Source organism: Carcharodon carcharias, chromosome 14 (genome assembly GCF_017639515.1).
Source record: "Carcharodon carcharias isolate sCarCar2 chromosome 14, sCarCar2.pri, whole genome shotgun sequence".
NCBI lineage: Eukaryota > Metazoa > Chordata > Chondrichthyes > Lamniformes > Lamnidae > Carcharodon > Carcharodon carcharias.
This window is the reverse complement of record NC_054480.1, coordinates 15,022,905-15,049,975: the sequence shown is the minus strand read 5'-3', so window position 1 is coordinate 15,049,975 and position 27,071 is coordinate 15,022,905. Positions and strand designations below refer to the sequence as shown.

At 43.9% G+C, this 27,071-nt stretch overlaps 1 protein-coding gene and 1 long non-coding RNA gene across 4 annotated transcripts; one reads left to right on the top strand and one right to left on the bottom strand.

Moving 5' to 3' along the window:
- Window positions 1–501: 501 nt before the first annotated feature.
- Window positions 502–10,109, bottom strand: LOC121286777. 2 transcript variants are annotated; one of them, XR_005945051.1, is made up of 2 exons: window positions 10,031–10,109; window positions 502–1,165 (listed from the first exon to the last, which is right to left on the bottom strand). It is a non-coding gene; the product is annotated as an uncharacterized LOC121286777 (long non-coding RNA). The 2 variants fall into 2 exon arrangements; XR_005945052.1 differs by having other exon boundaries at window positions 502–1,379; window positions 10,031–10,105.
- Window positions 10,110–12,590: 2,481 nt separating this feature from the next.
- srxn1 (sulfiredoxin 1 homolog (S. cerevisiae)) lies at window positions 12,591–26,534 on the top strand. 2 transcript variants are annotated; one of them, XR_005945050.1, is made up of 3 exons: window positions 13,009–13,139; window positions 21,707–21,812; window positions 24,716–24,853. XR_005945050.1 is itself a non-coding variant. In XM_041203816.1 (2 exons), the coding sequence occupies exons 1-2, from the start codon at window positions 12,726–12,728 to the stop codon at window positions 24,923–24,925; spliced, it is 624 nt and encodes a 207-aa protein (XP_041059750.1). In that variant the 5' UTR covers window positions 12,591–12,725; the 3' UTR covers window positions 24,926–26,534. The 2 variants fall into 2 exon arrangements, 1 of the variants encoding a protein (XP_041059750.1); XM_041203816.1 differs by lacking the exon at window positions 21,707–21,812 and having other exon boundaries at window positions 12,591–13,139; window positions 24,716–26,534.
- The last annotated feature ends 537 nt before the right edge of the window (window positions 26,535–27,071 follow it).

Genomic DNA, 27,071 nt, shown 5'->3' with positions numbered 1-27,071 from the left:
GAATACAAGGCCAGTCTATGCGAATTATGTGTTTCATTTTTCTTGAAACAACCTCCAATTCTATTTTATGATAGATATGTGGGAAAAAATGAATTTTGCGTTTCCAAAACATCTGTATCACATGTATGCTCCATTTTCCCAGAAGATTAATGCAGTTTTCAGTCGAGTTCCCTAAGCTGCACTCCCATTAAAAGCAACTTGCGCTGTTCTGGCTTTGGGCCAATAGCAGCACTCTGAGAGCCCGAAACAGTCCCAAACACAGAAACCTTGGCCAAAATAAATTCCCTCCTGCAGTAAAAGAGGCAGAGGGGTGCATGGGGTAAGCTGAGGCCCGCCTCTACCGCGGGGGAAAACCTTCCTTGTTGTTAGGGTTGCCAACCCTCCAGGATAGCCCTGGAGCTCTCCGAGAATCGAAGATGAATCTCTGGAACAATGCTGGGAGCCAACACAGGAGCAAAGTCATTGGGACATTCAGAAAAAAAAATTACTCAAGCACTTTTGTTAATTAGTTATCAAGGTTTTATTGATGAGAATGAGGAAAGCTATTTGACTGATAGTCAATAATTGTCCAGTCAGGAAATGAAGAGGCTGTTTGTTTTCCATTTGTTGTGAGAAGACATTGTGCCATGATGGGTGGTCAATGGGAGGCACTTGGGAGCAGGATGAGATCATGAGGTGGAAAGCTTCTGAAATGCATCCAGCCAGAGTTGGCAACTGTACCAGTTGTTTGTGTTCTTGGCATTTCATTTTGCCCACAAAGTAGTCAGGATTGAAGACTTTTTTTTTTGGAAAGAGAAGTCTCAGAGCCCCACCTCAATGGTCAATGAAACATTAAGTCAGAAATGAAATGCTGCAGTTTGCAGGACAGGTCAATCAAAATTGAAAAGCCCACTCCAGCCAGGAATTACCCACCACTGGACTGGTTTTAATTGCCTGAAGCAGCCCTTGTATGAATCTCTGAAGTAACAACAGCTACTCTTCAACATCCACAAATACTTTGTTTCCCATTCATTATCCTCAACATAGCAGGCTCCCATGGACAGTAATGTGGGTGGTGACCGGTAATTCGTTTTGGTGATGTTGGTTAAGTGTGGATTTCGGCCCGGGACCCTGCGCAGGGACTCTGCAGGTCTTCTTTGAGGTGGTGCATTGGTAGCTTTCACATCTGCTTGAGAGGGTAGACAGGCAGACTGTTTAATACGACACTTACCAAACCCAACATCAACAAACTTCTGAACGGAGAGAGATGTGCGGTAATTTTTGCCCTTTTAGCCACCTCTCGGCTGACCACAACAAGATGTATTTCAGAGAAGGAGCGTTCAAACCCTTTGAGTGCTATGTCTTTAAAGTACCGACATGAAACAGGCTTTCTTGTAAGTCTAAATCAAAAGAATGGATAAATGTTTATTTCTCACAACACCCAAAATTGAACTCCAAAAACATTCACTCCTCATACATACTAGATACGCACACACAAGAAAAGATGATTTCTAAAGATGTAACATGCACTTAAATTACTTAAAGGGAGAAATAGGTCCCTTTTAATCAATCCTACAAATTGTAGTTGAAATGTTGCAGGCCTGAAGGGTTCCCTCTTGATGCTCTGAAGGAAAATAAACGTTGGAGTTTCCTGGTGATTAATTCACACTGGTTCACCCCAAATGACAGCAAGTTTCTGGATTTTCAGTTGCAGTTCATCAAGCCCCTGTAGGGTAGAACAATGCTCTGGCAGGTAAAATGAATAAGCACCAATTTTCTGTCTAAGGTGGCTTTTGAGGCAGGGTCCTCTCTGGTGCTAGGTGAGAGATGTCTTCCATCTAGCATCTTAGACTGATCTACTAGGGTGCCCTTGTGGATTAATAAGGTATTGGCTATCTCCAAGCAGTTTCAGTCACATGATGACAGTATCAATGTTTTCCATTGTCTACACGATGGATTTATGGCTGATGTAATCAACACACGATGGGCAATGAATGATATTCCATCAACATTCCAGCTATGATTAGCGTCATGAAATATCTTAATTTGAAATTACATCTTCATGGGGCTGGCAAGCCGAGCAGTCTTTTTAATTTTAAATCTCTTCCATTGAAATAGTGAGGATAGTCAGTAAGCACCTGGGAAGGCCATCTGCATTTTAAGTAACTTCCCAGATATATGTTCAGATATGTCTGAACACATAAAAAGAAATCACCTGACTCTCTGGAGCCCATTATGTGAAGGTACAGTGCTCCATCTTCCATGTTGCTTTTTCAAAGTAAAGTATCCATCTCCCAATCAGCTCCATGGGTATATGACATGGCTGTAATAGGACTGACGCTGATTACTTACTACCTTAGCCAGTTAAACTATCGGAAGAGATCAATATGTCTCTATTAAAAGGAGTATTAGGATTCAGACTTTCTCCTAACTTGTAGCCATGACAGAAAAAAACAATTTGCATTAAATGGCCAAGTTTCCGATGAACTCCAACCAGATCCTCCTGGCTGCAGAGTCTAAAACTAGGGATCATAGTCTTAGGATAAGTTGTCGCCAATTTAAGACTGAAATGAGCAGAAATTCCTTCACTCAGAGGATTGGAAGTCTTTGGAATTCTCTCCTTCAGAGGATTTTGGATGCTCAGACATTGAAGATATTGAAAATTAAGCTTGAGGATTTTGGGCACCAAAATCATTGGATTTTTTTATTCTTTCATAGGATGTGGGTATTGCTGGCAAGGCCAGCATTTGTTGCCCATCCCTAATTGCCCTTGAATTTGAGTGGCTTGCTAGGCCATTTCAGACAGCAGTTAAGAGTCAACCAATTGCAGTGGGTCTGGAGTCACAAATAGGCCAGATCAAGTAAGGGTGGCAGGTTTCCTTGCCTAAAGGGCATTAATGAGCCAGATGGGTTCTTACAACAATCAGTGATAGTTTCATGGTCACCAGCACTAAGTCTAGCTTTCAACTCCAGATTTTATTAATTGAATTTCAAATTCCACCAGCTGCCGTGGTGGGATTTGAACTCATGCCCCAAAAGATTGCTAGTTTATTGACATTACCACCACACCACCATTTTCCCTTAATTCAGGATATGAGGATAGGATGGGCAAGTGGAGTTGATGTGGAAGATCAGCATGATCATATTGAATGGTGGAACAGGCTCGATGGGCAGTAAGGTTTACTCTTCCTCTACTTGTGTCGTACAACGTGCAACAATCAATTTGTGGTGTACAACAATCAATTTGTGGTGTACAACAATTGATTTGTGGTGTACAACAATTGATTTGTAGTGGTTGTGAAGGAATTAATATTCGGATATATTTGGGTTTTACATTTGGAGTTAGGTCTGGCTTACAAGGGTTCACAACCCCAGATTCTCAGAACTTGAAATTGTACCCAAGAGGTAAAATCTCTATAATGGTGCCAGGAGTTTCAGATCTACACTGGAACCTGGAACCAGGATCAGGTACAGTAAAGGTCCCCTGCCCCCAGTGTTCACTGAACACCAGAGATCAGAACTGCTAAAGGCTCTGTAATGGCAACAGTAGAACCTGCTTCCTCTAATTGAACATACCAGGAATCTGATACAATATAGACCAGATTCCCCCTTTCCTTCCATTACATCCAGTTATCAGGACTGAATGCAAAAGTGGCCCCCTCAGCTCTTTCAGGAGAACATAAAATGTCCCATGGCACAGTATGGCCAACAGTTACTCCTCAATCAATACACCTAAAACGGACGATCTGATCAGTTATATCATTGCTGTTTGTGGGAGCTTGCTGTGTGCAAATTGAGTGCCATGTTTCCTACGTTACAACAGTGACCACACTTTAAAAGTTCCTAACTGGCTGCAAAGCGAATATGATTGCCTTGAGAAAGAAAGAAGAGAAAAGCAAAACTTGCATTTATATTGTGCTGTTCACTAACTCAGGACATCCCAAAGCACTTTACACCCAGTGAATTAGTTTTGAAGTGCAGAAGCTGTTGCAATGTAGGAAATGCAGCAGTTAACTTGTGCACAGCAAGATCCCACAGGAATATGATCATTTGTTTTTCTGGTGACGTTGGCCGAGGGAGAAATAATGGTCAGGGCATCGGGGTAACTTCCCTGTTCTCCTTTGAAATAGTGCCGTGAGATCTTTTCTGTTGATCTGAGAGAGCAGATGAGGCCTCTCTTTAATGTTTGATTCACAAGCCGTTGTGGAAGGTGTTACGTAAATGCAAATTAGGTCTTCAATTTGGCTCCCTTGCTTTCTGCATCCTGCTATTCATTGGTTAACAAAAATCAGACACAATAAGGAGCCTGTTGGACCACTGGAGATCAAAAAAATTCAGACACAATACACCCACCCGCACCAATAGTTGAGCTGGCTGATTAAATTACAGACTCACTCTCAGTCATGCATTACCATGTGCATGGCATTGCAGTTCCAAAGCAGAATTATAAGGGAATAATTCATGGTTCCTGTCTGTAGAAATCTATGCACAGGCATGGAAAAAGAATCCGTGGCAGTGAAAATAAGTGTTGAAAGCTGCCAGATACCATGTGAGTTTAACCTTCCACACAAAATGTGATTTTTAAAAAGAAAAATGGGCGTAGGACAAATATTTTGATTCCCAGAATGTTCATTGACCTCAGTTTGGCTCCACATTGCTGCCAGCATAAGGTTTAAGAAAACAAATTGAAACCTCTGGGCTGTCCAATTTTAATCAGTATTGAAAGCATACAGTAAACGATGGGGAAATGAAAGACCTGGCTTATTTAGTGGAGTAGATCAGAGGTTAATGGCACTTCCTAGAATAGACCTTACATATTGCATAACAGATACATTAAAATCAGTAACGGATTGGAATCTGAATTAGGGATTGAGAAAGTTTATATATAGAACTATCAGAGCTTGTGATGTGGCTAATGTCAGCTGAGGCTTGTTCGAGTAGCGCTCTCACCTAACCCAGTACAATATGGGTCAGATTCCCAGTCCAGCTGCTTGAGTATGTTACCTAGGCAAACACTCCCAGTGCAGTACTGAAGGGCAGCTGTACTGTTTTGATGACACATTAAACTGAGGCCCTTTCTGCTTTCTCAGATGGACGTAAATGATTCCATGTCTATTATTTGAAGATTAGAGAGTTCGTCTCTACAGTGTCCTGGCCAATATTTATCCTTCAGCCAACATCACTAAAATGGGTGAACTGGCCACATTCATGCTGCTGATTGTTGGAGCTTTGCTGTGTGCAAATTGGCTGTCAAGTTTCTTACATTACAACATGACTGCACTTCAAAAAGCATTTAATTGGTTCTAGAGCACTTTAGGATGTTCTGAGGTGGAGGTAGTTCTTACATAAATGCAAGATCTTTCTTGTTTTTCAGGGGTTAGATGCTAGAAGTGGATGCAATGGGCTGAGGGTGAGGGATAAGCACACAGGGCTCCTGAAAGGATTTGCTAGGACAGTAGTCAGAGGCTGTGAACTGAGTGTTTATGATTCCTCATTCATAATATTTGCCTTAACCACTACAGTTAGATTATAAATGTGCATTTAATTTCACCTCCCATTACCAAAGTTACATTAAAAAAAATCTGTGCCCCTGTCATGGGGAATGGGCCTTTGTACATTTTACTAGGGAACTGGACAGTGCTTTTTGTTATCCTTTCATAAAAGGTGAAGGATCGCTGGCTCTCATCTCTAATCACCGTTGAAAAAGTGGTGGTAACCACTGCTTTGTAGTAATCTTGTTTATACACCCACAGTGTTGTTAGGTAAGGAGTTCCAGGATTTTAACCCAATGTCGGTGAAGGAACGGCGATCTATTTCCAGGTCAAGATGGCGTGTGACCTGGAGGGGAACTTTCAGTTGGTGGCTTTCCAGTGTGTCTGCCCTTGTTCTTCCAGGTGATAAGGGTCCCAGGTTTGGAAGTTGCAGCTGTTAATGGAGGCTTGGCGACTGGCTGCCATGCATCTTATATATGGCACACACTGCTGCCGCTGTGCATCGGTGGTGGAGGGAATGAATGTTTAAGGTAGTGGATGGGATGCTGAATAAGCAGGCTGCTTTGTCCTGGATGGTGTCAAACTTCCAGAGTGTTGTTGGAGCTTTAATGATCCAAGCAAGCGCTCACCACCATCTTCTCAAGGGCAGCTAGGGATGGAACATAAATAGTGCTGGCCTAGCCAGCGACACTCATGTCCTGTGAAAGAATTTAAAAAGTGGGCATACTTTCAATTCGCTCTTTGTGGGTAAAACTGGCACTGCCCATTCAAATCAGTAGATCAAGAAATAAAAACAGCCATTCCACATTGTCTGTTTTCCACCTGAACAGGAAATTCAAAATCTACCCTTTTAGCATTTTTTTATGCTGAAATGAGTCTCCCTCTCTCTCCTAATTTCAGGGCAGTATTATCGTGTGATTCGAATCACATTTATCCCACTGTCAGGTGGGTTCTTAGATGCCTGCATAGACCTGCCAGCTAACTGCTAACTCACTGCAACTGGACAACGAATATACATCTTTAATAAATCACAGGAGGAGCCAGAGAAGAGATGAGGTTTGATAGATGGAGATGGTGTATGACACTATGGCTGGAGTTTTACACAGGGAAAATGTTTGGGGCAAGCCTGCCTTTGTGTGGCTGGGAAGCCCTGAGTTCATTTGATAGCCTTTGGGCCCTTTGGCTCAGGTTGAGGCTTCCACCCTTGTTCAGGTGGAAATCCTATCCTTTGAGAGCTGTCAACCAATCAAATGGCCGGCAGCTCTCCATTCCCAACAGGGCCACCGGGAGGTGTGGCCACAATTGGGACTGCGGCCAGTCTCCAGCAAAGGTCATCACTGCAGCTGTATAACATGGTGAGTGGGAGGATTTTGCTGGAGCCAATTTGGCAGGCCCTGGTGAGGGGGTTGAGGGGCATGATCAGGAGGACAGGAGGGAATAAGTGAAGGGCTAGGGGGGTGGAGCCTCTGATGGGCATAGGCTGCTCAAACTAAGAGTGGCTCGGTAGCACGACTACTGACTGAGCTGGGCAAGTCCTAAATGACATAGCTGCTCGGCTGGGTCTGCAACATGTGATGAGGGAACCAACAAGAGGGAAAAACATACTTGACCTCATCCTCACCAACCTGCCTGCCGCAAATGCATCTGTCTATGACAGTATCGGCAGGAGTGACGACTGCCCAGACGTTATGGAGATGAAGTCCTGCCTTCATATTGAAGATACAATCTACCGTGTTGTGTGGCACTACCACCGTGCTAAATGGGATAGATTTAGAACAGATCTAGCAATTCAGGACTGGGCATCTATGAGGCACTGTGGGCCATCAGCAGCAGCAGAATTGTACTCGAACACAATCTGTAACCTCATGGCCCGGCATATCCCCCACTCTACCATTACCACCAAGCCAAGGGATTAACCCTGGTTCAATGAACAGTGCAGGAGGGCATGCCAGGAGCAGCACCAGGCATACCTAAAAATGAGGTATCAACCTGGTGAAACTATAACACAGGACTACTTGATGCCAAACAGCATAAGCAGCAAGTGATAGACAGAGCTAAGTGATCCCACATAGGATCAGATCTAAGTTCTGCAGTCCTGCCACATCCAGTCATGAATGGTGGTGAACAATTAAACAACTCACTGGAGGAGGAGGCTCCACAAATATCCCCATCTTCAATGATGGAGGAGCCCAGCACATCAGTGCAAAAGATAAGGCTGAAGCATTTGCAACAATCTTCAGCCAGAAGTGCTGAGTGGATGATCCGTCTCGGCCTACCTCGAAGGTCCCCAGCATCACAGATGCCAGTATTCAGCCAATTTGATTCACTCCACATGATATCAAAAAACGGCTGAAAGCACTGGATACTGCAAAGGCTATAGGCCCTGACAATATTCCGGCAATAGTACTGAAGACTTGTGCTCCAGAACTTGCCACTCTCCTATCCAAGCTGTTCCACCTACAGCTACAACATTGGCATCCATGCAGAAAATTGCCCAGATATGTCCTGAACACAAAAAGCAGAACAAATCCAACCAGGCCAATTACCACCCACTCTCCATCATCAGTAAAGTAATGGAAGGGGTCATCAATAATGCTTTCAAGCGGCACTTGCTTAGCAATAACCTGCTCACTGATGCCCAGTTTGGGTTCTGCCAGGACCACTCATTACAGCCTTGGTTCAAATATGGGAAAAAGAACTGAACTTCTGAGGGGAATGAGAGTGACTGCCCTTGACATCAAGGCAGCATTTGGTAGATTGTGGCATAAAGGAGCCCTAGCAAAACTGGAGTCAATGGGAATCAGGGGGAAAATTCTCTGCTGGTTGGAGTCATACCTAGCACAAAGGAAGATGGTTGTGGTTGTTGGAGGTCAGTCATCTCAGCTCCACGACATCACTGCAGGAGTTCCTCAGGGTAGTGTCCTAGGCCCAACCATCTTCAGCTGTTTCATCAATGATCTTCCATCCACCATAAGGTCAGAAGTGGGGATGTTCACTGCTGATTGCACAATGTTCAGCACCATTTGTGACTCCTCAGATACTGAAGCAGTCCAAGTCCAAATGCAGCAAGACCTGGACAATATCCAGGCTTGGGCTGACAAGTAACAAGTAACATTCGCACCACACAAGTGTCAGGCAATGGCCATCTCCAACAGGACGGAATTCAACCATTGCCCCTTGATGTTCAATGGCATTACCATCACTGAGTACCCCACAATCAACTTCCTGGGGGTTACCATTGACCAGAAACTGAACTGGACTAGCCATATAAATACTGTGGCTACAAGAGCAGGTCAAATGCTAGGAATCTTGCGATGTGTAACTCACCTGTTGACTCCCCAAAGCCTGTCCATCATCTGCAAGGCACAAATCATGAGTGTGATGGAATACTCCCTACTTGCCTGGATGAGTGCAGCTCCCATAACATTGAAGAAGCTGGAAACCATCCAGAACAAAGCAGTCCACTTGATTGGCACCACATCCACAAATATTCACTCCCTCCACCACCGACGCACAGTGACAGCAGTGTGTGCCATTTACAAGATGCACGGCAGGAACTCAGCAAGGCTCCTTAGACAGCACCTTTCAAACCCATGACCACTACCATCTAGAAGGACAAGGGCAACAGTTGGATGGGAACACCAACACCTGGAGGTTCCCCTCCAAGTACCTCACCATCCTGATTTGGAAATATATCCCCATTCCTTCACTATCGCTGGGTCAAAATCCTGGAACTCCCTTCCTAACAGCAAGTGGATGTACCTACACCACATGGATTGCAGCAGTTCAAGAAGGCAGCTCACCACCACCTTCTCAAGGGCAATTAGGGATGGGCAATAAAAATGCTGGCCCAGCCAGCGAAGCCCACATCCCGTGAATGATAAAAAAAGAAAGGGGGAACCACCCCTTTCTAGCCAGTAACAAGGCCTCAAGTTGTGAGCACTGCTCACCCTTGGTAAAATACCAGGGGCAGTGGGAGGAGGCCCTTATGTGGCCATTAATTGGCCAACCCAACTGCTGGCGAAATACCATTGAAGGCCAGTAGGCCATGGGCACAGTGCACCTGCCATGCCACTGGATTTTATGCCTCCCCCCCCAACCCCCGCCACAACCTGCCAGCCAGTCCCTGAGAGTTGGGCATAAAATTCTGGCCTATGATTCTAAGAGAATGCAAGATATTAATTTTATCAACGCTCCAATAGACTGTCCTCTTTGTCTCCTGAAACTCCAAGTTCGAGTGAAGTTTCATGTGCATTATCTCACACACAAGTGAACATTTTCATGTGGGTCTTGCCAGTGATTTTCAGTCGGTTATTTAATGAAGGAAAGCATGACCAGGTCTGTCCTCTGCCCATTCATCAACATGAGTCACTGGATGATGCTTTCTCTCCCAATCAATAAACCAGAGGCAAAGGGATCACTTGGCTGAAATCAGTCAAATTATCATGGACAAGAAATAAACTTGAATTCTAGGCCCTGCATTGTCCTCCTCAAGCAACCCCCGCACCCCACTCCACTGCACCGCCACCCCCATGACCTGTTTACCAGCTGAACATTACCAGCAGAATTTTCAGTGCAGCTTCCAAACCAGATGACATGTCTTTCTCAAAAGTGAAGTACATCAGAGGCCGGAAATCTGAAATGTAAACGTGGAAATAGTCAACAGATAAAAGCAAAGTACTGCGGTTGTTGAAAATCTGAAATAAAAGCAGAAAATGATGGAAAAACTCAGCAGGTCTGACAGCATCTGTGGAGTGAGAAAGAGAGTTAACATTTCAAGTCTGTATGACCCTTCTTCAGGAATGCTCAACAACTTGGGCAGCATCTATGGAGAGAGAAACAGGATTAATGTTTCAGGCCAATGACCTTTCATCAGGACTTGGAGATGTTAGAGATGTAATAGGCTCCCAGCCTATTAAGTGGTGGAAAAGGGACAAATGGGGAGGCCTGTGATTGGGAGAAAGTCAGGAGAGATTAAATGACAAAAGAGCTGGTGGTGCAGGGTCAAAGGGAGTACTAATGGGGCATGCAAAGAAAGAAAAGACGAGTCTAGAGGAGGTATGAATGGCACAATGATGAATAACTGCTGTCTGAAAGCAAAATCAAGCAAAAAAAAAGCATAAGATCAAATCTTGCGAAGATAAGGAAAAAAAATTAAGGGCAGAGATTATGGTCTGAAACTGTTAAACTTGAGTCCAAAAAGCTGTAAAGCACCTAATTGAAAGATGGGGTGATGTACTTCAAGCTTATGTTAAACTTCATTGGAACACTATGTTATGGCACAGCTGATGGTAAATGCTGAGCTGCTCAAATCCCAAAGGGAAACTTGAAAGAACTACCACAACTGTTTTGCAATTGTATAAATTTTGAGATGTGTACCTTGAATTCAGTAGTAGTAAGACCACCGAGTCTTATAGGTTTCTTACAAAACTAAATTAAACATTAATTAATAGAAGAAATTATTTTAAGTACACACATAGGCATACAAATTACTACTATAATAACTTCTAAATCCCTTAGTTAGTCTAACTCCCAGGGCAGACTTTTGCCCTTGTTGGGCGCGCAGGCCCCACCGGCTCAGCGGCAGACGGACAGCCGACCCACACCACTGAAACGGGGCCCGCCGCCATTTTGAGTGGGCGGGCCAATTAAGGCATGCCCAGCGGCCTGCCCGATGGGAAGTGCTATGTGCTTCCTGTATGGGGGTGGAAAGAATCCCCAGCTGTCAATGTGCGCTCCCTGAGACTAAGTGCTGTCTCAGGGAGATTAGTGACAGTGCACAAAAGTTAAAAAATAGAAAAATAAAAATATTATTAACATGTCCCACTTATGGGACCAAGTCACACGAGATGGGACGTGCTAATAAAAACAACATAAACTTTATTAAACTTTTTAAAAACGGACATGAAACTCATCCCAGCAGTGGATGAGTGTATTATCAGGAGCCCACTGGGGCTCCTGGCCTGCCCGCCAGCCTTAAGGTTGGACGGGCAGGTCTTTAATTACTTTAATTACCCTGTCAATGGCCTCAATTGGCCATTGACAGGTCGGTGGGTGAACAGCTTATTTCGCTGTTCGCCCGCCTTCCTAAAAATTTAAAGGGACCGGGATGACATTGGGGGTTCCTCCCAACATCATTCCGCGTCATTTTCCCCACAGCGAGTGGGCCCCGCCCCCAAATCGCTGACGGGAAAATTCTGGCCCCAGTTACACTTTCATTAAGGCAACAGTAAAACACATTGGTTTTAAAAGACCCAGGCAAAGAACATGATACCCTGAACAATCCAATTCATAGTGAGTTTTCTTAACTTCAGTTCTTTGTAGGCAGCAGCTTGAGGCATAGACGCTGGAGGCTTTTCACACTTGTTTTAGATCTTAGAATACCTACCTTTACACACAGCCTTCTCTCCTTTATACATTTTTTCCCTTTGAGTGCAAATTCCCATTGTTTCACTATGTCTTTGGACTTTAAATCTCTAATAAAAATCTCTCATAGTACCAATTTTACCAGTTATCTTTGGGAAAATTAAACACACTGTTTCTTACCTTCTGGCTAGGTGAAACATTTCACCCTTCCTTTGAATTCAATCTAGCCTGGTTTATTTTAAAATGCGAATGTTCCCTTTACATCTATGTTTACCTACTTAACATTTCAAACCTAACTTATCATCTATTACATCAATGCCTTCCGACCAGCTGCCCTTAATTCAATTAAGTCACACACACATTCAGACCCCACTATTACTCTACAATAAATTCCAATAACATTATGAAAATTACTATATCTTCCTGACAACTACTAGAGGCTTAAGACAGAAAGGTCAGTGTGAGAGCAAAGTGGACACTCAAAATAGATTGGACTTTCCTGGCGAAGAGGACATGGTTAGGGCCAGTAAACAGGACACTGTTAAAGTGAGCAAGAGCATCTGAAAAGTCACGGATGTAAATGCGAAGGGAGCAGACTGGTTGATCTACAACGTATTCCATATACTCTAACCCAAATCCTAAAATTAAATTTAAAAACAATTCCAAGCAATTCTTTTAATCACACTACAGTGAATCACCTTCGACTAAACTGGTATTACTCATGATGACATTGCTAAAAAGGAAGCCCAAAGTAAAACTACGCTACGTGGAGCGGAGGAGGGGGTAATATTTGTTTTGTAATCAAGTTCACTAATTACAAATTTAATTTAAAAAAAAGTAAATCAGTGTTGAATGATAGATCTCGATCTCGGTGTACTCTGGATTTGAATGCGGGAAAAACACCTCCCCATTCGGCGTGTGTTAAGCGGGAGGTTACGGGTTCCTTCCCTCCGCGGAGTGATGAATGAGTCAGTCCTGGGTCTGTATCAACTGGAAATGATACTATGTGTCCGCACTTGGTGGTGGCAACCGAACATCCCGGAAATGTTACATTGTATCCGCAACCAAATATCCAGCCGCCGTTCGCTATTTTGTAACCTCATTGACACTTGGCAACATTCAAGGAGAGATATGCAGCGTTTCAGCGATTCACAAACCAGCGATGTTCAGAATGGAGGAAGACAGAGCATCCACTCCGCGAACATCCCAGAAACTCACGATGTACCCATGAGAATTATCATCAGGCCCTTCCCACCCGTGCTGGACGAAGACAAAGTGAGGAGCTTGATGGAGAGCATAAAGGTAGAACATCTGTAACATTTCATTTAACACGGGTTATTACAGTGAACAACTCTCTCGGAATGAATGGAATAAATGTCAGCGGATGAATACACCGTTGTCAGCTACAGGGACATTATTTTTTTAAAAAGGTACATTCCTAGCGAGAATCTAAAATGACATGTTTTACTGAGCGTGGGTTTGATTGAATGTCCCTAAACGCCCGTCATTTAAAATTAGACAATTTGAAATCGAAATTTCAGTTCACAGTTTTTTTGATAATCTGCTGGGAACCATTAATGGGAATGTAGTGTGTGCGGGGGAGGGAGGGGACAGTGGGGGAGGGTGGGGGGGGGGGGGGGGGCGGTGGCGGTGAGATGTTAGTCACGGAATGAATTCTCGCCTCAAGTTTACGGTTTAGTGCCGATATGGATCAGCTGTGATATTAACAGAGTTGGAACTTCCTGCTTCGACATCTTCCGGGTTAGGGAAGTGATGGAACAGCCGAACAAGAAGTTAAAGAATCTTAAATTCTTTGTGGCGCTGATCCAAAGCAGAGTGGACGATTGCACCAGGAGAGAAAGAAAAACCTGCAACTCAGACTTATATAAAGAACTAGTATTTATTTAGTGCCTTTTTCTGCTCTCATGTGCTTCATGGTCTGCACACTTACAGAAACAAAAATGAGAAATTTAACAGCTCTATCCACCAGATGATGGAACCTGGTGGTCTTCACTATTTTTCAAGCGAGCGCCACTTCAACAAAAAAAAATACCCCTGCAGTGAGAGAGCTACATTGACTACTTTACTAAATTATCATTGCTTGCTACTCCTTCATGATGTAATGTTAGAGTGACGCGTGCAACGAAAACAAAATCACATATACTTAAAAGTAAATACAAATGTACAATTTTTTTTAAAAAACAGCATTTATAAAACAATAAACAGGAAAAAATAAGGAATTAAAATGCACCTATGTAAGAAAGTTTTGAGGAGCTGAATAATGCAAAACTTACTTAAGTTGCAATGTTCTACATTGCTAAATTCCTACATTGGTCAATGAAATAACTTACATTTTTAAACCTATTTTATTTTAAAAGAAAAATGTAACTTTCCATTTAAGTTACCTCCTGCTTGACACCAATCCTGCTTCCTGAACCTCCTGCTCCCCGATCTCCTGGTCGCTGCAGATCCTCCTCCTCTCCAACCCTCAGCATTGTGGTCTCGCCCCTCCCCGACCTTTGAGTTGCGGCCTCTTCCCCCTCTCTGGTTCACCCTCTTGCAGAAGCTCCCACTCCCTGACTCACCATCCTGCCACTTCCCTCTCCTGGCCTTGCGTTCCCGTTCAAGATCCCGCTGCAACTCGGAGGTCGGGAAGTGGCTTGAGGTTTCTGCGAAGTGGCACTAGGCTGGTCATACGGAAAACAACGTTAAAACGAATCCTGTGAAGCTCAACGAGATTACAGGAAAGGGAGAGGCGGGGAGCCGCACTCAGTGAGGATGGGAGCTGCCATTGGCTTGCTGGCTTTGCGATGAGGAACACTGCTATCCTTCCCGAGTCGTGTTAATCCCTAGAGAGGCAAAAAAAAAACTTGCAGCCACTTTCACTGAAAAATTTGGCTCCCAAAGACTTGTTAGCAAATGTGAAGGCAGCAGAAGGAAAAAGCAGGGAAACTTGTAAATGACTGGTACTGGTCCAAACTGGAGTTCCATTATAAGGTATGCAAGCCCAGTTCAGACCATTGCCAGTCATTTCCAAGGTTTACTGGTTTTTCATTCAGCTAAAGAACATAAGAATTAGGAGCAGGAGTAGGCCATTCGGCCCCTCAAGCCTGCTCCATCATTCAATAAGACCATGGCTGATCTGCCCCAGGCCTCAACTCCTCTTTCATGCCAGCTTCCTCATAGCCCTCAACTCCCTGATATTTCAAAAATCTTTCTACCTCCTCTTTAAATATTTTCAGTGATATAGCCTCCACAACTTTCTGGGGTAGAGAATTCCAGACATTCACTACCCTCTGAGAGAAGAAATTCCTGCGCACCTCAGTTTTAAATGAGTGTCCCCTTATTCTGTAACTATGTCCTGTAGTTCGAGATTTCCCCACTAGTGGAAACATCTTCTCAACATCCACCCTGTCAAGCTCCCTCAGAATCTTGTAAGTTTCAATAAGTTCACCCTTCATTCTTCTAAACTCTAATGAATAAAGGCCTAACGTGTTTAGCTGTTCTTAACGAGTCAACCCCTTCATTCCAGGAATCAGCCCAGTGAATCTCTTTTGAACTGCCTCCAATGCCAGCATATCCTTTCTTAAATACGGGGACCAAAACTGCACACAGTACTCCAGATGCGGCCTCACCAACAGTTCCAGTTGTAACAAGACTTACCTATTTTTAAACTCTAACCCCCTAGCAATACAGGCCAAAATTCCACTTGCCTTCTTAATTACTTGCTGCACCTGCATGCTAACTTGTTGTGTTTCATTCATAAGAACACCCAGATCCCTCAGTGCTGCACTTTTTTGGAGTCTCCCTCCATTTAAATAATAGTCTGCCTTCTGATTTTTCCTATCAAAGTGCATGACCTCACACTTTCTTACATTAAGCTCCATCTGCCAAGTATTTTTCCCACTCACTTAACCTATCTTTTTCCCCTTGCAGATTCCTTATGTCCTCATCACCACATGCCCTCCTGCCTATTTCTGTATCATCAGCAAATTTGGATACATTACACTCTGTCCCCTCCTCCAAATCATTAATGTAGATAGTAAAAAGTTGAGGCCCTGGAACTGATCCTTGTAACACTAGTTCTGTCTTTCCAAACTGAAAAAGACCCATTAATCCTGACTCTCTGTCTTCTGTGTGTTAACCGATCCTCAATCCATGCTAATATGTAACCTCCGATACTGTAAGCTCCTATCTTGTGCAATAACCTTTTATGTGGCACCTTACTGAATACCTTATGGAAATCCAAATACACTACATCTACCAGTTCCCCTTTATCAACTCTGCTTGTTATATCCTCAAGGAACTCTAGTAAATTTGTCAAACATGATTTCCCTTTCACAAGACCATGTTGACTCTGTTTGATTGTGTTAAGCTTTTCTAAACGTCCTGCTATGTCTTCCTTAATAATGGACTCTAGCGTTTTCCCAATGACAGGTGTTAGGCTGACTGGCCTATATTTTCCTGCTTTTTGTCTCCCTTCCTTCTTGAACAGAGGTGTCACATTAGCAGTTTTCCAATCCTGCTGGCACCCTCCTGGAATCCAGAGAGTTCTGGAATATTTCAACCAATGCCTCCACTATCTCTGCAGCCACTCCCTTTAAAACCCTTGGATGCAGGCTATCATGTCCTGGTGACTTGTCTGCCTTTAGTCCCATTAGTTTCTCAAATATTTTGTCCCTTGTGATAGAGACTGTTATAAGATCTTTCCTCCCATTAGTTCCTTGATTTTCTGATACCTTTGGAATGTTTATAGTGTCCTCCACCAGGAAGATCAATGCAAAATTTTGGTTTAAGTTATCTGCCATTTCCCTGTTCCCCATTATCAATTCTCCAGTTGCATCCTCCAAGTATCCCATGCTCACTTTAGCTACTCTCTTTCCTTTTATACACCCATAGAAGCTCTTGCTGTTTGCTTTTATATTTCTTGCCAATTTACTTTCATAATCAATTTACACCCTCTTTATTAGCTTTTTAGTCATTCACTGCTGGTTCCTAAAACTTTCCAACCCTCTGGCCCACCACTAGTTTTCGCCACCTTGTATACCTTAATTTTTGAGGGATACTCTCCTTGACCACCTTTGTTAACCATGTGTAGTTTATCCTTCTCATCGAGTCCTTCTTTTTGACCAGGATAAATTTTTGCTGAGTATTATGAAGTATCTGCTCAAATGTCTGCCAGTATTCATCCACTGACCTTCCCCTTGGTCTATTTTCCCAGCCCGTTTTAGACAACTCTTTCTTCATACCTCTGTAATTGCCCTTATTTAAGTTGCAGACACTGGTTTGAGACCCAAGTCGCTCGTCCTCAAACTAAATTTGAAATTCTACCACGTTGTGATTGCTATCCCCTCAAGGATCCTTAACTACAAGATCTCTTATTAATCCTACTTCATTACACATTACTAGATCTAAAATACCCTGTTCTTGGGTAGGTTCTGCAATGTATTGCTCTAAGAAACAATCCCTGATGCATTCCACAAATCTGCCTTCCATGTTACCCCTGCCAATCTGATTTGTCCAGTCAATAAGCAGATTAGAATCACCCATGGCAATTGTAGCACCTTTCTTACACACCTTCAGTATTTCCTGATTTATACTTTGTCCTACAATGAGGCAATTCTTCAGAGGCCTTGCGATGACTCCCACCAGTGACTTCTTCCCCTTGCTATTCCTTACTTCTACCCAAACTGATTCCACATCTCGATCTATTGCACCTATATCACTACTCACCACCGCACTGATATCTTCCTTTATTAACAAAGCTACCCCACCTCCTTTTCCTTTTTGCCTATTTTGCTGGAATGTCAAATACCCTTGAATATTGAGTTCCCAGTCTTGGTTACCCTGCAACCACATCTCTATAATAGCTATCAAGTCATATCAATATATTTCTATTTGTGCCATTAACACATCCAACTTGTTACAGATGCTGCATGTATTCAGATAAAGAGTCTTAAGCTTTGACTTTTTACCATTATTACTCATTCTGGTTCTGATTTCTGCTGCACTCTTCTGCTTATATTTTCTGCCCCTTCCTGTCACACTTTGATAGTCGTTCACCTCTTCACTACCCTGCATCTCTGCTCTGTCGTTTCTTGTTGATTTTTTAAACTTCCCTTCAATTGAACCCTCCCCCCGACTAATTAGTTTAAAGTCCTATCTACGACCCTAGTTATACAATTCCCCAGGACACTGGTCCCAGCATGATTCAAATGAAGCCCGTCCCAACAGAACAGCTCTCTCCATCCCCAGTACTGGTGCCAGTGCCCCATGAATCAGAACCCATTTCTCCCACACCAATCTTTGAATCAAACATTTACCTCTCTAATCTTATTTGCCTTATGCCAATTTGCATGTGGCTCAAGTAGTAATCTGGAAATTATTACCTTTGTCGTCCTGCTTTTTAATTTAGTCACGAGCTATTCATAGTCCCTCAGCAGAACCTCTTTCCTAGTCCTACCTATGTCATTTGTACCTACGTGGACCACGACAACTGGATCCTTCCCCTCCCACTCCAAGTTCCTCTCCAGCCCAGAAGAGATGTTCTTAACCTTAGTACCAGGTAGGCAACACAACCTTCAGAACTCTCTGTCTTTACTGCAGAGAACAGTATCTATTCCCCTAACTATGCTGTCCCCTATTACTACTACATTTCTCTTTCCTCCCCCCCACTTGAATGGTGCTCTGTAGCATGGTGCTGTGGTCAGTTCGCTCATCGTTCCTGCAGTCTCTGTCCTCGTCCACAGCGGGAGCAAGAACCTCAAACCTATTGGAAAAGGGTACCGGCTCAGGCTCCTCCAAAGCTAAATTCTGGATCCCTATACCTGCCTTATTCGCAGTCACACCCTCCTGTCCCTGATCACGGATCAAATTTGATGTAATTAATCTATGGGATGTGACTATCTCCTGAAACACAGTGTCCAAGTAACTCTCCCCATCCCTGCAGCTCAGATTCCAGCTCATCAACTCTGAATCAAAGTTCCTCGCGCAGCCAACACTTGCTGCAGATGTGGTCACCATGGATCGCACCGGCGTCCACCAGCTCCCACATGCTACAGCTGCAACACATCGCCTGCCCAGCCATCTCTATTCTATTTAATTAATTAATTTGGATGTTAAGTATTTTAAAAGTGAATTTCTTAACTGTACTCTTCAGCTGTAATAACGTCTCCAAATTTAAACCACTTGGCCAATCAAAAGAGACATGGAAGCGATACCCACCAATCATCTACCTGTTTTCCTGTGATGTCACACTCTGGCTCTGACAGGTGGAAACAGGTTGAAGGGACTCGCTGCTGCAGGCTTTTATCCCCTGCCGCTGCTTTCCTTCTCACGCAGGTCCTCTCTCCATGTGCTGGGTCTCCCTTTCTGCCGTTGGTTTTTATCTCCCGCTGCTGCTTTCCTTCTCACACAGGTCCGCTCTCTGTGTGCTCCCGGCTCTCCTCTCACTATTTTAAACTGCAAAAATCCCAGCTCTCCTCTTGCTGCTTTAAACTTAAAGTCAAGCAATAAGCTTTTTTTTCATTCATTCACAGGATGTGGGCGTCGCTGGCTGGGCCAGCATTTATTGCCCATCCCTAGTTGCCCTTGAGAAGGTGGTGGTGAGCTGCCTTCTTGAACTGCTGCAGTCCATGTGGTGTAGGTACACCCACGGTGCTCTTAGGGAATGAATTCCAGGATTTTAACCCAGCGACAGTGAAGGAATGACGATATATTTCCAAGTCAGGATGGTGAGTGTCTTGGAGGGGAACTTCCAGGTGGTGGCGCTCCCATCTGTCTGCTGCCCTTGTCCTTCTAGATGGTAGTGGTCGTGGGTTTGGAAGGTGCTGTCAAAGGAGCCTTGGTGAATTTCCTGCAGTGCATCTTGTAGATGATACACACTGCTGCTACTATTCGTTGGTGGTGGAGGGAGTGACTTTTTGTGGATGTGGTGCCAATCAAGCGGGCTGCTTTGTCCTGGACAGGGTCAAGCTTCTCGAGTGTTGTGGGAACTGCACTCATCCAGGCAAGTGGGGAGTATTCCATCACATTCCTGACTTATGCCTTGTAGATGGTGGACAGGCTTTGGGGAGTCAGGAAGTGAGTTATTCCTCACACGATTCCTAGCCTCTAACCTGCTCTTGTAGCCACAGTATTTATATGGCTCGTCCAGTTCAGTTTCTGTCAATGGTAACCCCCCGCCCCAGGAGTTGATAGTGGGGGATTCAGTGATGGTGATGCCATTGAACATCAAGGGGCGATGGTTGGATTCTCTCTTGTTGGAGATGGTCATTGCCTGACACTTGTGTGGCATGAATGTTACTTGCCACTTGTCAGCCCAAGGCTGGATATTGTCCAGGTCTTGATGCATTTGGACATGGACTGCTTCAGTATCTGAGGAGTCACGAATGGTGCTGAACATTGTGCAATCATAATCTGTTGTGTAAGGGAGGATAGTTGATGAAATCACTGAGGGAGAATCTTCTTCAAGACTTAAGATCTTTTAGATAAAAACAAAATACTGTGGATTTTGGAGATCTGAAATAAAAAGCAGTAAGTGCTGGAAAAACTCACCTGTCCTAGCAGCATCTGTGGAGCGAGAAGAACAGAGTTAATGTTTTGAGTCTAAGATGATTCTTCATATATCGAGTCACGTTGGACTCGAAACATTAACTCCGTTTCTTTCTCCACAGATACTGCCAGACCTGCTGAACTTTTCCAGCACCTTCTGTTTTCATTTCAGATCTTTTAGGACCTGTCAGCCTGGGCTCAGTGGGCAGCAACTCTGGCTCAGAAAGTTCAGGTCGCACTCCAGATTAACAGGCCAGAATGTGATCTCCACTGACAGGGACAGTACTGAGGGAGTGCTGCACTGTTGGAGGTGCCGTCTTTCAGATGAGGCAATAAACTGAGGCCCCATCTGCACCCTCAGATGGAGGCAAAACATTCCATTATACTACTTGGAGAAGAGCAGGGGGTGGGGGTGGGTGGTGGTGGGAGTGGTGGGTGGGGGTGGGGGGGAGGTCTGTTCTGTTGAAAGATCACAGACCTGAAACATCAACTGTGTTTCTATCTCCAGAGGTGCTGCTTGATCTGCTCAATATTTCTAGCATTTCCTGCTTTGATTTCAGTCTTCCAGCATCCTCAGTATTTTGCTTCTGTAAGAGCAGGGAGTGGGGGGGTTTCCCCTCTGTTGTTCTGACCAATTTATCCACCACTCAGTTATCCTGCTTATGGGATCTTGCTATGCACCAATTGCCACATTTCCTACTTTACAGCTGCGACTTCACTTCAAAAGCACTTAATTGGCTGTAAGCCGCTTTGTGATGTCCTGGGGTTCTGAAGGTTGCTGTGGCCTGGAGTTTTCACTTGATTGCACTGGTTTTTTTTGGCCCAACATTGTCCGAACTCAGGGTAACCGCTGCTAAAGATTCTGGAATTTTAAGTGCAAATTAGGTACAGTGCTACTCGCATTCCTGCAATCTTTTACATGCTTTTTTAAGACACCAGAAGGAAGCCCTCCCCGCAAAACAGGCTGCACGCTCCCAAGTTGAATGAAGCACTATTCAAAGTTTCCACTAATTGTGTCAATTTTCAGGCCTTCGAGGAGCCTCCAGAAATTAAGCTGGAACTTCTGGATCCCAGGACACTAACCGGGAAATGGGGTTATTCACGGGTGGTAGATTGACACGCTGATTAAGAATGTTTATTTTTTTTTTTGTTATGAACTCATTTCTAACTGTATTAATCAAACTTCATCAAGTTACCAATCTTAAATGTACGAACAAATATGTTTCCCTTCTTTCTTTCCTGCTCAATAGAAATGTGTTTCATTTACTATTACAATAATGTTACACTAATACCTTTTTTCTCCCCTTGACCTTCAGCGGCATTACCATCGCTGAATACCCCACTATCAACATCCTGGGGGTCACCATTGACAGGGAACTGAACTGTCCAACTTTGTGAGCTTTCCACGGGTTTGCCTTGTTGGTATGAAGAACTCATACGTTCATATGTATAGTTAGCTTTTCCTTTTAAGCTTGAACCCCGTCCAAAAGATTTTCCCTTAAAGCTGAACTACATTCTGGGATTCGTTTCAAGGCCTCAAATATCGGAGCGGGCTCTTTTCTAGGTTGCCTTATTCCAATGTAAATATTCCTGGTCTTTCTTCACAGTTCAGGCATCCAATCCCATTTGTCTGCTTTGGTTGCCCTTCTTTGTATTCTGTCCAAGGTCAGGATATCCCCCCTGTGATATGATGTCCAGAATTGTAAACAATGTTCAAGGTGGGGTGAGTCAGTGCTTTGTATGAACTAACTATCAATTTCCTGGATTTGTGCTATATCCCTTAAGCTACACATTTTAAGAATCTATTTGGTTTTTTTTTACTACCACTGCTCATTGTGCTAACAATTTAAAGGTGTTTATCCCCAAAGCCTCCAGACTGCAGTATTTGGCATTTCCTCTACCCTGATCCCATTTAGTTCGTACTCTCACTCACTGGCTCTCGAACTCGGCTTTTTTAACCATTAAATGACATGTCCTATTTTTGTGGTCCAGTGCCCCCCACCCACCCCCAAACTGTCCGGGTCCCTCCTGCAACAGGTCCACTAGTCCCTGAAGCTGTGTTTATTATTGGTAGTGAGTTGTGTCAAACCAGATCACAGAGCTTTTGAAATAAACCCAGCGGAGTTGAGTGGACAGGTCTGTCTCTAAACTTCCAGATTGTCAGTTTGATATATTTTTTTCTATTCTTCCATGGGATGTGAGCACTGCTGGCAAGGTCAGCATCTGTTGCTCATCCTTAACTGACCTTGAGGAGGCAGCGGTGAGCATTCTGTAACTTCCCAATGAGCTATCCCTGGACATTTGTTATGTTAAACTCGTATAGAGTCTTGGTTGGACTGCACTTGGAGTATTGCAAACAGGTTTGGTTTCCACATTATAAGAAGGATCTGAAGGCATTGAACAAGGAGCAAGCATGATGGACTGGAATGATTCCAGAACTGGGAGGTTAAACCAGTCAGGAAAGGTTGAACAGGGTTTGGAGGAGAGAGGACTGGGGGGCAATTTTTGTAGTTGCGCAATTGTAGTGTGGCCGCTTTAAATTTTTTTTTCACAGCTGTGTAGGCATGGCTACCTAATGGGTTAACTTGTGCACGGACTGTGCAGGGACTCGCGGGCTACTGTGTAGTCTTGCTGCTTGGAGGAAACATTGCCGAGGGGGTGAGTCGATGGATGCCTTTAAGATTAAGAGAGGGTTTGATCGGATAGACACATAAAAATGTTTCTGCTCATGGGAGAGACCAGAACTAGAGGCCATAAGTATAAGAGCGTCACCAATAAATCCAACTGGGAATTCAGGAGAAACTTAATCGATAACCTGGAACTTGGCCCCACATGGAGCGGTTGTGAGGAATAGTACAGATGGATTTAAGGGGACATTGGATAGGAGAATACATTGTTGGGTTTAGATGAAGATGGGTGAGAGCAGGCTTGTACACAGCATAAACAGCTGCATGGATCTGGCAGGCCGAATGGCCTGTTTCTGTGTTTTAAATACCTCAGGATACTTCGTTTTTCCCTTTTTTCTTTACATTTCCAGCCTAAACCTGTAGCCAGTGAGTCCGGTTCGATTCCAGGTGCTTCTTGCTTTCTTTGGCAAATGGCCATACTTGGGCCATGAGGAGACCATGAATGTTGCTGGGCTATTTGTCCATGACAGCCAAGCTTGATCACTTGCTCACCAAACCTCCACACTTGCATCTTTTTTTTCCAGCAGGGACCCCTGGGTAATGGCCAGAGGCATCCACCTTATTCGAATATGTCAACAAGTTGTTGCAGTAAACAGCTGAACTGTACAGGCCCAGAAGGCTCCGATTTTGATCCCTGGTCTTGTGCATCATAGGTTTGGGGGATGCAACTGACCACAGGGTCCTCGGGGTAGGGAGGAGAAAATTAGAATTCCTGCTAATGATTTTACATCTCCTTGGAAACTTGCCTATGGATGATTATTGACTGTGGTCAGATAACTGCAGGGGTTCATATATAGAGTTGCCAACCCTGACTAGAAGTATTTCTGGAGGTCTTGTGACATGACCTCCTGCTTCTGGCTGTACCACCCCAAATTTCTAACCCCCACCCCCCGGTTGCCCATGGGTGCCCCTCCTTCGCACAAAAAGTGAATTAAACCTTCAATACTCAATTGGATGATTCTTGACTGTCATTGAAAATGACTTTTAATCATTGTTCAATATTTTTATAACTAGGAATGGAAATGGGCAAAGAATATTTTTATAAAAAACACAATTTTTTTAATGGCGCTATGATTTTTCTTCCTCTGGCATTACTCACAGCGGAGTTCAGAAGAGTAATCTGCAATTCTTGGAGACTCCAGGGCAATACTGGAGAGTTGGCAACCACATATAAACAGGCCTCTTTAGTGAGGCCTGACAATAATGGTGTTTTCCTACCCAGAATGCACTGCAAGGGGGAACCACCCCATCCATTTGACCAATTCCACTCTTGCTCTTTCTTGTGTTTCTCCAAGTATCATTCAGTGGTGAAGGGGCAGGCAGACCAGGGTAAAGCCAACCTGAGTCCAATCATCCCCCTAATAGTTTTTATCCATTTTGTGCTCTTGTGTGTGACGTTGACCTTAATTTGACATCTCCCTTCCTCACGCCTCCCAGCTCTGTGGTCACCCATTGCAGATCTAGAACCCAGCACTTTATAATGAAGAAGACTAGAGGACCAGTAACCTTGTGCCTCGTCACTCCACAAAATGTGAGCCTCTTCCATGTTGGGGTTGGTTTCCCTGGGCTAGGTCTGGTTGATGTTGTTCTCTGTTCTCTGGTGAAAACAAACATGGCAACAATCTCTTTCTTCCACAGGACACAAACAAAGTGCATGATGTGCCTCCGATAGATGTCCTCTGGATCAAAGGTCATCAAGGCGGGGATTATTTCTATTCATTCGGAGGGTGCCATCGATACACTGCTTACCAGAGGCTGAACATGGAAACCATTCCGGCAAAGATTATCAAGTCCACCATTACTGATCTTCGTATATACTTAGGATCATCAACCCCTGACCTTCAGTGATTGAACAGGGAGCATCCTGACTGACTCAGCTATCTCCTGATGCTCCCCGTCTGTCTGTTAACGGAAGCATATATTTTTCTAATTACTGTTCAAGTGTGTATGTGTGTATTTATGTGTATATATGTATTGAAGTCAATGAAGATTTGAGATGATGAAGCATCTCAAGTCCATTGTAAAGACAAGATAGAGATACTTCAACAAAACGTTTGTTTTTATATCCTTGTGTGAAATTAATTGATCGACTGGACCTGAACTTTAAGGATCTGAAGAAAGTGCGGTGTTAAGTGAATAGCTCTTTCGTACAGCTGGCACAAGTTTTGATAGATGAAATAAGGAGGAGCTGTTAACAACTGCAGGAGGGTCGATAAGCAGAGGACACAGATGTAAGATGGTTGGTAGAAAAATCAAAGGGGGAAGTAATTGGTAGCTTTTGAAAAGAGCTAGCACAGGCATGATCAGGCAAATGGCCTCCTTCTGTGCTGTAAGATTCTATTATCTAACTTGTACAGCAGGTGCTAGAGCTACAGAGATATAAAATAGAACCAGGGCACTACAGCCAAGGCTGATATGATCTCACGTTGAATGTGTCAGCTGTTTGAGGCTGCCCTATGTCTCCACTGCCTTCTATAGTTATCAAACCTGCCAACAATTTGATCAACTGATGCTTGCGATCAGCGTAACCTCTGTTCCAAGACCTTGGTTCATTCAGATCGATTTACTGGCTGCCATGGTGAACCACATTAGGACATATGTGTCTGTATTTATAAAATATTAATGTGTGGATGCCCATGTCTTACCTCACACCAAATCCCATTCCCCCATCACTCCTGTGCTCTTTGGCCTATGTTAGCTCCCGGTCAAGCAACATTTCAGTTTTAAAATTCTCATCCTTGTTTTCAAGTCCCTCCATGGCCTCACCCCTCCCTATCTCTGTAATGTCCTCCAACCCACTGGGATTTCTGCACCCCGGTAATTCTGGCCTCTTGTCCATCCCCAATTTTAATCGCTCCACACTGGTCGCTGTGTCTTCAGTTGCCTAGCTCTGGAATACCCTCCCTACATCTTTCTGTCCCTCCACCTCATTTTGCTCCTTTAAGATACTCCTTAAAACCTACCTCTTTGCTCAAAGCTTTCAGTCATCCAGCCTAATATTGCCTCATGTGCCTCGGTGTTTTATAATGCTCTTGTGAAGCACCTTGGGGAGATTTTATTGTGTTAAAGGTGCTATATAGGTACAAATTATTTATGTTGTCGTTTGGTACACTCGGTTCCTTTTATAAAACAATCGAAACCCATTTTGTCACACGCCTTCCTCCTTACCCATCACATCTTCCTGCACTGATCTTTGTCCTGCGTTTATTCGGCTCTCATTTCCATCTCCTTTGTCTCTTGTTCAGCCTTTCCTGACCTCTTTGGCTGCTGTCTGATTCGTTCCCTAATCTTGACGAGAACAACTATCAAAAACCGAGTCAGCTGCTCACAGCACAGGCATTGCACTGATCTGGGTTAGAAGGTGTGCCTTTACGAGGAATCTTCCAGATTCGGCAGCTGAACCTGGGCTATAAAGATAAAAACAAAAAAACTGCGGATGCTGGAAATCCAAAACAAAAACGAAAACAGAATTACCTGGAAAAACTCAGCAGGTCTGGCAGCATTGGCGGAGAAGAAAAGAGTTGACGTTTCGAGTCCTCATGACTCTTCGACAGAACTTGAGGGATCCTCAAGTTCTGTCGAAGGGTCATGAGGACTCGAAACGTCAACTCTTTTCTTCTCCGCCGATGCTGCCAGACCTGCTGAGTTTTTCCAGGTAATTCTGTTTTTGTTTTTGTCTAGGCTATAAAGTTTGGAATTAAAACCTACCTCATAGAACAAGTTTTTGTTCATCTGTCCTAATCTACCTTCATGTGGTCTGGTGTCGAATTTCATTTGATAAATGCTCCTGTGAAGTGCCTTGGAACGTTTCGCTACAATAAAGGGGCTTATCTAAATGCTGTTGGTGTTGGTATCCTTATGAGTGCTTATTGTCACAAGTGTCTCAAGTACCACTGGAGGGCAGTGTGGCACACAAGTAGGCTTGGCAGCTCTTTCACAAGCAGAAATTTGCAAGCACCAGAAAGTGCTGAGGCTCAAATACCTGAGGAAGACT